This window comes from Trachurus trachurus, assembly GCF_905171665.1.
Source record: "Trachurus trachurus genome assembly, chromosome: 21".
In the NCBI taxonomy this organism is placed as follows: Eukaryota; Metazoa; Chordata; class Actinopteri; order Carangiformes; family Carangidae; genus Trachurus; species Trachurus trachurus.
The window spans coordinates 23,867,789-23,880,057 of NC_139899.1; the positions used below are offsets into that span (position 1 = coordinate 23,867,789).

The following is a 12,269-nucleotide window of genomic DNA, read 5'->3' on the forward strand; positions in this document are numbered from 1 at the left end:
GGAGGATCGATAGCACATAATTTCCAACATCATGTCAGCCCCGTCAAGGGACACAAACACAATCAGGCGGAGGGGATCCAAGATATTTGCAGGAACACCAAAAAAAGTCCAATTATAATCTTCATAACCGCCCCTCTGAAAAATAGATTGCTGGGACTGTTATGCTTAACTGATTCAGAAAATTAAAAGCACGCTGAAAAGAGAAACAAGCATGCTGTAATAGATTGAGGCTGCGGCTTTTTGTTTAACCTAAGGTAGCATTGTTATTTATTTTTAAAGGACAAAGCAGGCACCCTTTGTGAGCCACAAGTTTTGGAGGTCATGAAAGGACAGACACATGAAACATGTTAAAATCTGCACAGTAGGAAACCAGGCTCCTCTCCATTTGATAGATTATTGTGATAGGGAGCTTAACTCTTATCAGGGAATAATAACCAGCTGCTGCTTGACCACATAAATACATACATAAATGATACAAAGCAGTAAAATGCGCTGGTTCGTCAAGAGAAACAAGCTGAGTGTTCAACCAGTGCTGCGTGACGTGGACATGTATTCGGTCTACAGCTGTGTCTTGCAGGCCTTTTGTGTTTGGTCTCGCGCTGTTTTTTTTTTCCGAGGACTTTTTAGATGTCACGCTGACCTTTTTTAAAAATGTCAAAATTGCTCTGACTTTGTTATCGGCGAAGATAACACGTTTGTCTTCTTTTTATCTGTGCCTGCGCTGCGCTGGGCTCCGGCAGAGCTGACTGCAATCGCTGTGCTTTTCGCGGCAGTCCTGCTCTATTTCCCATCACGCCCACCGATGCCTCCCAGTGTGGCCGCCGCCAGCCAGAGACTCAGCTACAGGAGCAGCATCTGCAGACTTCTTAGGTAAAAGCAAACACACATGCACACACATGTCAACACACACACACACACACACACAAGGCAAAGTCACCTGAAAGACCAATGCCATCTGACACGGTTGGTTTGCGGCCGGTACATTATTCAGCATGCCTAAATTGATGTGTCCTTGATTCAATTTGGCTGTAGACGTGTAAAACAAGTGAAACTTCAGCGCTGCATTTTTAAATTAGTTTCAGGTGCTGTCATGTTTTTTACGGCGCCACACTCTCCGAGACAGCAGTCAGGAGCAGATTTCTGCGGCAACTTCGCCGCTGTCTAACTGCTGTGTCCACAAATGCATTAGGTCTAGTATGGCTTCTTGTTTACTGATGCGATGCACGCTTCTTGTCTTAGAAAGTTAAAGTGACAGAGTCTTGTGCTGGAGAGGGATATGGAATCTTAATGAAGGGGTCCGCCACTCACCATCTGCTTGGGTCGCTATCAAAGAAACCCCGGCCTTCCCTCCAGATTAATTACTAAGCTATAAAATATTGGTCACAGCGTCATCCTCTACATCTATACCATCAGGTTCACTTATTGATAGATGCTCAAAACAACCGCTGATGCTCCCATGTGCTGCTAGAAATGGGGAGATGATGCATTATGACACGTTTTTGTGGAATGCAGTTATTGATGTTAAATCATCTTTATCTTTTTCTGTCCATGGGAAAGGCAATCTGGAGACAGTGATTGAATCACACTTAACTACAACCCTGCAACACTACCCCCTCCCTCCCCTTCTCTCTCTCTTGCCACTGTGGAAATATTTATCCTCTGGGCCATAAGGAAGCAGCTTCGCCTGAGGAGCGACTGTCTTGACTTTTGTTGGTCTTGTGGAGGAATGAAGCCCATGGCAGTGGCCAGGGATTAAAGGGCTGTAGAAAAGCGGGAGAGGGGAGCTGGACGACAGCAGCCGGGGAGTTGGCCTTAGCTTTGTTGGCTACACTTGGTCCCCCCTTTAGTAAGAATCAGCCTCACTACTGCACCAGGATGTTCATATATAGGCGTCTGATATAGGCTTAACTGGCTCCCTCAGATAGATGACAGGGACCAAGCAGATATCAACCTAATGCATAATTTTGGACAGATGCACACACACACATACACATACATACAGAGTAGCCAACTTAACTAGGCCATCCAGCTAAGAGGGTTTCTGTTCCACTTCTGATAGGCAGCCGTCCAACGACCTGTTTGGGCAGAGTGTAGTATCTCGGTCCAGCAGTGTGGAGCCTCAGAATTCCTCTGCAGGGACTGGACATGGAGCAGGAAAAGTGACTTTTAAGTTTCTGTGTCCATGTGACATGTGTACTCAAACAGGAGGTAAACATAATAATGGAAACAAATTCAAATGTAAAAACTCTGCAGTTCTTTGAAGCTCTTTAGCCCAGTTTAGCTCGTCGTTTTTTTGGTTTTACAGCACATCCACACTCTGTTTAATTCTCAGTGCGTTCTCATTGGCTGCGTTTCCAGCGCTAACAGGAAGCAGTATTCAAGTGAAATGTCCTCATAAACCCACTTTCCTGTACTTGCCCAGTCCAAACATCAGAGTAGATGATTAGCTTGGTGGGAAAAGTGAAGTGATAAAGATGAAAGCTTATTTTATTGCATTAGTAATGTCATGGCTGGGCTCCATCTCTTCATAAATTTTCTGTTTTTGAAGCCTCAATGATGAGTAATTTGTTACATTTTATATCTGTCTCGCAATTTTAGTGTCTATTAACTGTAGGTGGGAGGTTGGGCTTTGACCAATTCAGTGTAATACGACTCAACAGCACTGTAAACACAACTTAGAGTAATTACTTTTAACTCCTTCTCTCCATCCCTTTGGGTGAGATTCCCAAGAGAGACTCTTAGGTGTAATGAGTAATGGGTTGTAAATACCCATTGTTTCCTTAATAGCTTGCAATAATTTTTCAGTTGTAGGCATGACCAGTTTGTATGCCTATGGTCGCCCACCTGTGCACTACGGTTCCTCCAGTCGCCTGAAGCAGAGGGGGTTTATTCTAGCTGTTATATGTGGTGTTCTGTAAAAACCTAGTTATAGTGTTTCCTCTTAAACTCTCTCCATGAGTTGAGAGCATCTGAGCATGTAACTAGCTCTGCCTCCTCCCAAGTGTCTGTTTGGCGGATGTGAAGCATTTTTATGGAGGGTAACATAAGGCTGGAGATGGCAATGAGATGAAAATCTAAGTTGAACGTGACCTAATTAATGCGATTAGGTAATTTTATAACGACGCTGGGGAAGAACTGTGTTTAAAGTGGATTATTTGCATATATCACACACAATCTGCTCAGTAAAGTCGTATCACTGTTGATTAGTGTGTTCTCGGCAAAGTTTGCCTCTGTAGAAAGTGACAAAACGGCAAAAATTAGTGCCCTCCACAATGACAGCAGGTGTCAGCCACCCAGCCAGTTAGCCCGCCCGATACCTATCCATTGATGTATCTGTTCATCCATTTAGCCTGTCAGGGAGTGAGCACTGTTTAATGATCTTCGGCTTGATGAGAGCTTCCAGCTGTTCACATCTGCCTCCACAGCAGCGGCCTAATTAGAAGCCCGACTCTCTCTCCACACATGGTGTAAAGTTATCATTGTATTCTGATCACAGTCTGAGGGAATGCTAAACAGCCCCGAAGCCGGAGTATTGATGATCCCTCCCTCCCCGGTCATACTCATTTTGGCTTTGAAAGTTGTCATCTTGATGCATTGATCTCCAGCCGGGTCTGCCAAGGACAAATGGCACTTAGCTGATGACGCCGCCAGCTTTGAGACTTCTTCAGGAAATATTTCATCACCAAGCAGGGAAAAAAGGAAAGGGAAGAAATGTCCCCGTCTCTTACCCAGTAGCTAAAGCGTCTTGTTTGCTTACGTTTGGGTTATCTAAATAAGCTCTCAGACGGAGGGGGAAAAAAAGGTGCATGGATATTGATTTCCTGCTGTTGTGGGCAAGGTTAATGAAAGGGGGTGCTGGGAGAAAAGCGGAGAGGGTGCTCCATCATGGGGCTTTTATGATCGTCCCTCCATACTCCCTCCAAGGCCGTGCGGCTTCATACCGCTTAAGACAAGACAGGCCTGCAGTGGAGAGGCAGGCTGTGTTTGTTTTCCTATGGAGTCGAAGCACTCTGCACAGAGAAGTGATTCATTGTCTGAAATGCGCCGGTGTCAGGGAAGTGGAAGGGTGTGCATGTGTTTACAGCAACAGTGTTTTTGCTGTACAGCTTTTGTATCATGGGACAGAACCCCCCCCCCCCACACACACACACACACACTAACTTGAAAGTGTGTGTGTGTGAACTTTAAACAGTCTGTGTTGTTTGAGCGTTTGATGCCATAGTAAGGGATGCGGGAGGCCAAAAGTGTTCTACAGATGTCCCTGTGCGATAGTGCTCAGGATGCTGCTGCCGCCGCCTGCATTATAATGAACAAAAAGCAGGAGGAGAATAAATGTTAAACAGTGTCCATAAACCAAATAGAAGAGAGCAGGAAAACAAAACAATCTATGAATCTGCTGCCTGCTCTGCCAGCTCGGCCTCATTTGTCAGACGCCCAGTGATTCTAATCACATTGTTAGGGTTGAGGAGGTGGCTCCTGATTTAAATCAGCAAGCCACCTCATTGGGCGAAGGTGATTAGCGTGGGTGTTCCAAGTGATTGTAATTGGGTTGCATGTGATTGGAGGGAGGCCATATACCCTAAAGAGGTGAGCTCTCTGTTTGTACACTGGATGATGTGCATACACAATTAGGTATAAGGAGGTGTCTTTTTTCTTCTCTCTCTCTCTCTCTCTCTCTCTCTCTCTCTTGCTCTGTGGTACACAGTTTGCCCTAAGCTGATGAGATATTAGCAGACAGTTGGTAACGAACCCTGCAGCACAATATCTGTAGCCTAAAGCCATTCATCACAGCTGGGAAATGGCTTTGTTTTCATCTCTTATTGTGCAGTAGTTTGGTTTCAGCTGATAACTTGATTAGCGACCACCCTATGGCAAAGCTTAGCTCCGTAAACTGATATCAAAAACTAGTTGGTGATCAATAATGAAGTGATTTATCAAGCAAAATGCAAAGTAAACTCTGGTTTTAGCTTCTCAAACATGAGCACTTGAATATTGGATGTGTATTGAATGTTTGGGTTTTAAATTGTTGATCATTTGAAGGTCATCTGGGGTCTAGAGCGGGTATTTCTCAAATGCTTTATAGACTAAATGTCTAATCAGTTAATAGGAAAAATGATTGATAGATAGTATCTCTAATATAAACAATCCAAGAGATGATAGTAAAGGATTTTCACTTCATTAAGATGAAAACCTTTAATCCCCCTCTCCTGTTTTCACTGTATGAAATGAAATCACATTAAACAGTGCTATCAAACTAGAATTTGGCTTTTTAAAACTCCAATCTGAATCCACACTGACAGCTGGCTGCAGTAGTTGTAGTGATTTGAAAGGGGGTTTTGAAGGCACCACTTTCAGCTTCTCAGTCTTTGTAGAAGCAGGAGGTTTTGATTCAGTGTTTAATTGGTCACTGCTGAAACCAGAGTGAATTGAATCTGTTATTTCTTTTATAATATCTAATTTATAATCAGTTCCATCGCAAATGAAATCAAATGCAAATGAATCAGAAGACGTCTCTCTCCATCTGTTGAACAACACAGGACCATGCCATGGAGCTAGAAGAAAAGCACTGCATTGTATTGTTCAGCTTTTTGGTTACATGATGTTGCCCTGTGTGACACTTCAGCTTTGTGCTGGCAGCTCAGCCCACTCTGTGCAGGTAGCTGCTTATCTGCCTGTCACTACTCTCTGCATAAGGATAGATCTTTTGCCATGACAGAGTATGCTAGTGTGTGTGTGTTCGTGTGCATGTACACTATTGTGAAGACTAGTAAAAAAAAAAAAAAAAAAGACCTGGGGCTGATGGCAGGCCTCCAAACATCAGTGAACAGGAGGGGAATGAGGAATTTCATTATGTTGCTTTCACTCTTTCATCTCAGGCCAGAGCTGTTAGGATGTAGACTGTACCTGATGTTAACAGTCTGTTTTTACAGAACAAAAGTGAGTGGCTGAAGTTGATAAAAATAAAATAAACCAACCTAGAGGCTAGCATAGTAACCCACTATCCTCTTACTGGATGTTAAGTTGTCCGGCATACTGTATAAGATTACAGAGGATAAAGAAGATTTAATGACACGTTATGCATATTATACCAATCTAATTATTCCGGCTTGATAACACATACTTCTATGATGGGCCTACCAGTGCACAAACAACTGGGCTGCAGGACTTTGTTGCAAGTGCAATCTTGAATCTCTAATGCGGTTTTATCCTCTTTTTTTAGCAACGTGCGGTTCCTGATGATAGCACTGGCCTACGCAGTCCCCACAGGAGTGATTGCCGGCTGGTCAGGAGTCCTTGACATGGTCCTTACACCCGCCAAAGTCAGTCAGGTAGGCAGCAACCACACATACTCTCAACGGAATGACATATCACCTTTAATCTTGGTAATGTATTAGGTTTGGATAAAAAGAACATCAGTAAAGCAAGGTCACTAACAGCACTGAATATAGTAGCTATGAGTGGGCCTTTTTTCTTTTTTTTTTCTCAGTACACACTATGCCAAGAAACATTTGTGTGGGAAGGCTTTGCAAACAGCACTCCAACAAAAAAAAAAAAGTACAATCCGTAGTCAATACTGCTATTTTGGCTGCCTCTTGTTAAAACGTGCAGACTGGGTCAGAACTTACTCGACTCAACACTTAGATTTCGATCTACTTTTACCCTTTATTTGGATAAGTTGCAACCAAGAATAGAATGAAAAGACACCCATCGCTTATTTCTGCATGAAAACGAAGCGCACTGAGTAGCTCGGCGTTTCATTTGCCAGGTTTGATTTTCCCATTTTTGAAAAACCTCGACTGCGCCAGCTGTTTGCAGATCTTTTCATCTGAGCGCAGCCCACTCAGATGGGACAACAATGGGATAATAAGGCGGCGAGGCTTCTCTTGGCGGTTGCATCTTTAAGAAAGTCGTCATGCCTTCTTAGAGTGATGCCTGTTATTTGTCCGGTCGATTCTCCTTCAAGTCGACGCACAGAAAGCACGCGTTGCATTTTAAAGCAGATGTGAAATACTGCAGGGATGCTGGGGGATAATTTACCCCAAGGCTCCTCTTGTAAAATGACAAGTGTATTTCTGTAGAAGGCCTCCTGACAGCTGAACTTTTCCGCAGTGCTTTATTAACTCGCTCTTACTCTCCTCTGAATACACTTTAAAGTTCAAAGACGATGTCCTTCACCGTCCCCAAAAAATCAGATTCAACCGCATTTACAGGAATCTAAAAATAAAAGAGGTATAAAATGGTGGAAAAAGAAGAGGCGAATGATTGTTAATCACGCTCAACACTTCTGTCCGTCTTTAGTGAAGGGGTCCAATCAACTGTGATTCTCCATTTGCATCCCAGCTTTCCATCTTCAGCTTGAAACACACACAAAAAAAGAGGAGGGCACGTTGAGTAGGTTGCGCGGTGCAGGTTTGAGAAGAAGAAGGTCTGTGTCATTTGCATCGTGTGTCAAAAGACAAAGGGAGGATCTTTTCAAGGTTATCATCAGACAGGTGCTGCTTGACAGGAGATCACACACAGGAGAGCCAAGGAAGAGACACTTCTCATCACACCTCTATCTTTCTACCCCTGTCAAGAGGTAGCAGGGCGCATACCAAATTGTTCTCAGATTTCATTTGTTCTCAAAAGATTTTTTTTCTTCCTCTCCTCCGCATTTCTTTTATCCATGCTAGTTATGGAGATAAAAGTGTGTTACGAATAAAAGCCTGTTGCAGCGAGGTGAGTTCCGTTACAGGATGTCCCATGGGTATAGAACTCTGAGCTTAAGAAAATGCAATGGTACAGTGAAGCATCTAAACATGGTGAGATGTTTAAAAGGAGCGTTAATGCATCAGAAGAGTTCTGAACATGGTCTTTGTTCTTCAAATGTGGTAGATGTTTGCTCTTTAAGTCAAATTAAACAGAGGAAAAGGCAAACACTGCATCTCCCTTTTTAAAGATCACCATGCCTCCGCAGATCCAAATCACAGGTTTTATCTTCCTATCTGCTCTAAGCTTTGTTGACTCTTGTCGGATCCAGAAAGAGTACGGAGAGATTCTGCCAAAGATGTGATATGTGTGTGTAGACCTTTTACCTGTATCCATCCCTAAGCTCCTGTGCATGTGCACCGGAACAAACATTTTTGCTTTGCTCTGTTCCCTTTTCGTTATCTGCTTCTTCTCATCCTCAGAAAAATGCTTCCGACTCTGACTGTTTGTCTGGTAATTTAAAATATGCAGTAAGAGCCTCGGGCCGAGGCACGAAAAAATGATAGCAAGAGGGCAATTTCATACTTTCTATTAATTTCCTCGTGCTTTCCTATAATTTGCTCATTTTTGGTGCAGGTGGGTGGTTACATGAAGGTGCACTCACAAATAGATATCCCCCGGTGCACCTTTCCTTTTGTCGGTAATTGCTCCATTGTATCGGAGCAGGGGTCATTCTGATTGTGAAGCCAGTGTCCGTCTGTTATGAGACAGTGCACGTCCACTTAGCACTATCTATACACACCAGATCCCTGCTCCTCCAAATGGGTGGGATGCTCGTTTCTCACTTAAATCCAGTTGTGCTCCCCCTCATTTATGCTCACAGACCACACTGGGATGGATCCGATGCAACACACTCCACCTACATGCCAGCATCCAGCTATCTTGGTTTATTTCCACTCTCTGTCCTCTGTGTTGGATTCTCTTTCCTTTCACTTCCCTCCTCGTCCATCTCTTCTCCTCTCCTCTCTGCTACATGCTGTCACTCTCATTTCAAATAATGGCTGCTGTGCTGCAAATACAGAATGCAGTTTTTACTGTTCTGAAGTGTACACATTTGACAACCTTGCACCACCTCTGCGTCATGTAGTCATTTATCTTTAGTCTGTTTCCAGATCTCGCTTCATCTTCCCCCTCCTCTCCTCTGCCCTCCCCTTCCATCCCTTTACAGCATTTTTCTTTGAGCCGTTCTTCAGGGTTCCTCCTCACAGATAAAGACGTGTCTGTCATCTGTTTTTTTTTTCTTTTCTTTTCGGCAAGCCATGTAGTCTGATTGAGAGGTGGCCAGGGCTGCTGTGAGGCAGCAGGAATAGTTGTCACAGGATGAGACAAATACTGCTGTCTACTTTCTAAAACCGATTTGGAAAAACAAACTTGCACAGCAGAGGGTTTTAAAACTATCATAGCCATAAAAAAAAGGATAATAAAAAAAAAAAAACACAAAGTACAAATGACAAAAACTGATCCAGCTCCAAGTCATGTCTCTAGTCAAAGATGTTCAGCTGTGACCAGGGGAGAGAAATTGACTAAATATGACAGAAGAGCAACTTCCAAAGATTGATTAAATAACTGGAGGGCAGAGGGACAGAGATGGGCAGGGATGGGGCCGGCTGGCAAATGGCTCAGCAGGACGTGGTGATCCGACTGAAACTAGCTGTGGAAAATTAACTTTGAGTGATGCTAAAATTGCAGTAGCTAGAGGGTGAGGGCACACTGTGTTTGGCTTCTTTAAGATACATGGATTTCAAAGTTTTCATGCTTGTAACTTCATGTATTTAAAGGGATACTTCACCCAAAATCAATAATTCACCAATTCTCTACTTACCGTCATGCCAAGGAATGGTTTGGTGAACTTTTGGAGTCATCAACTCTTTTGGAGTTCCAGGGGGGGTCCAGCTGGCAACGGATTTACATATAATAGCAGCGGATAGAGCTCACTTTGAATCGTCCAAAACACACACTATGAAACATCGCAAGATTTGCTGCGAGCTGTTCGTTAGTCGTTGCAAAGACGGTTTATAAACCAAAACCTTCCATGACGAGTCAGCTTCCTGTATGCATGTCACGTGGGCTTCTGCACGGCCACGCCCCTTTAGGGAGACCACAGGCAGCCTGGAGTGTATTGACTCCAATGGGACAATTTAACGGGAACACCGATTATGGTCGAGTCTTTCTCCCCACAGTCACTGAAGTAAATTTTAGACTCATTTTTCAAAAGCCCCATCTCTTCTGAACATTTTGACACGAAAATGGCAATTTTCAGACGGACACATCAGGAGAAAATCCACTTTGTTCACGACCTGTCTCTGTCTCTACGACACACTCTCGCGAGATTTGGCACAGATCTCCTAGGCAACGTCAAACAAACGGCTGCGAACTCCCGTGAAAATGATTTAAATTATTTTTGTCATGCTAAATATTACTGTTAGTAGTGTAAATATTTAATGTTATCATAAGAAAATATAAATATCTCACTTTCATCTACCTACAAATTGTATAAATCCACACACACGTTCACAGACGAGGTGGGGTGACGGTTGGCCACGCCCATTTAGAGAGACAGGAAGTGTATACCATTTCTATCATTGGAGCAGCCTCTCATGGAGTATCTTTCCATTTATTGAATATCTTTGGTCGTTGTAAACCATTGGATTTATGATGTAAACACGGAAAAACATCTCACAGCCAATCTCACGCATGCGCACAAACATCAACAGAGCCACTGGGAGCTACTGCTACAACAAGGCTAAAAACAGAGATCAATTTTTTTTTCTCTGAACAACTTTTTCATGTCACGGCTTCAGGACACTTGGGTCAGTACGGATGAGCAGTATGGAGGTATTTGGATGTTTCTTGTGTGTTTTGGACGATTCAAAAGTGAACTCTATCCGCCGCTATTATATGAAAATCCCCCCCCCCTGGAACTCCAAAAGCGTTTTGATGACTCTGAAAGTTCTCCAAACCCTTCCTTGACATGACGGTGAGTAGATGATTGGTGAATTATTGATTTTGGGTGAAGTATCCCTTTAAAGCCAAATGTTTCATAATCTGCTCAGCCAATCATGGCGCAGCAGTGCAATGCATTAAATCATGCACACACAGGTCATGAGTTAGAATGAATGTTTACACCAAACTGTGATCTCAGTGACTTTGACCAAACTATGATAGTTGGTGCCAGGTGAGCTGGTTGGAGTATTGCTGAAACTGCTGATCAATGGTTTTCATAATGGCACAAAAATAAAAATAAAAACATCCGGTGAGTGGCAGTTCTGTGGATGTAAATGTGTTTTTGATGGCAGATGGGAGGAGAATGGCCAGACTGGTTGGACCTGATAGAAAAGCTGCAGTTATGCAGATGACCACTCTTCATGACTGTGATGAGCAGGAAAAACAGCTCATAATGCATAACACGTTGAACCACATTATGTTTTATTCCTTTCAGCCAAGAACAGTAATCTGCGGCTGCACTGGGCGACAGTTATAGACTGTAGAATTGCACTTTGGTCTCATGAATCTGGATTTCTGCTGATGCAGCTGATGGTAGGGTCAGAATTTGGCATCAACAGTATGAATCTATGAGCGCAACCTATGATCACAACTTAGTTTGAGTTAGAACAATAATCACACACAATATATTCTAACTAATAACACACAAGTAGTTGTATTGTTTTTGCAATCCCAAAATGCTAATTGGAGTTTGGAGTTAACAAACCGAGAATCCAGTCAATGAAACAAGATTGTAGGAGGATTATAATTGTATATAAGCAGGAGGAAGTATAAATGAGGGTGAGGCCAGGACAAGAACCAGTGAATCACAGAAGGGCGGTTCGCTGGTTTGACAATGCCAATGTGCATAATTATTGGTTTGGGTCTGATGAGGAAATGGGGGTAGTAAAGGCTCAAGTAAAAACACCGCACTGCACCATTGAGCATGGAGATTAGCATCGCCATAATGAGTCTGAGTCAGGAAACAGGTACTGTACTGTGATCATCAGTCATGTGTAATTGTTCCCTTAATGGAGACGAGCCATTTAGAAAGCACAGAACTCAAAGGCTGATCGGACGTGTTCTGCTTCTTTTTTAGTGTTATTGCTGTTTTTCTTCCTCTTTCTCTAAACCCTCTTGCAAAGTTGGAGACCACTATTTAACTTTAGCAGAATGGATGTTCTGCCTTCAGACGGAACACTTGCTTTTTCCACTGAAGCCTGTTTTGTGGATTTTCTGGGATTACATGAAGTGACTTGAAGGAGGGATCCCATGTTGAACTAAAGCGAAGGATAAGGTCTTTGATTATTGGCTTAAAGTAGCTTATAACAAGAGATTTGGAGGGAAAAACATTAAGCAACACAAACACGTTAACGTGTCAAGAGCCTCAAGACCTGGCTTCCCCTTCCCCAACACTAGTCATCTCCAGCTTATTGACACAATCGCAATATAGCAGACGTGATTAAGCTTCAAATCTGTCCCTTTTTTTAGGGTTCCAAGTTACTAAGAATACTGCGGTTAATTACCTCTCCACCCGC

The 12,269-nt window shown here is 43.1% G+C and overlaps 1 protein-coding gene across 1 annotated transcript in view; it reads left to right on the forward strand.

The window, feature by feature from the left end:
• The window catches only part of slc49a4 (solute carrier family 49 member 4), a 51,859-nt gene that overhangs the window by 14,678 nt on the left and 24,912 nt on the right, over nt 1-12,269 (forward strand). Inside the window, exons 4-5 of the mRNA XM_083996673.1 lie at nt 741-870; nt 6,221-6,329. Coding sequence (XP_083852799.1) covers nt 741-870; nt 6,221-6,329 — 239 coding nt within the window. The remainder of the gene's footprint in view (nt 1-740; nt 871-6,220; nt 6,330-12,269) is intronic.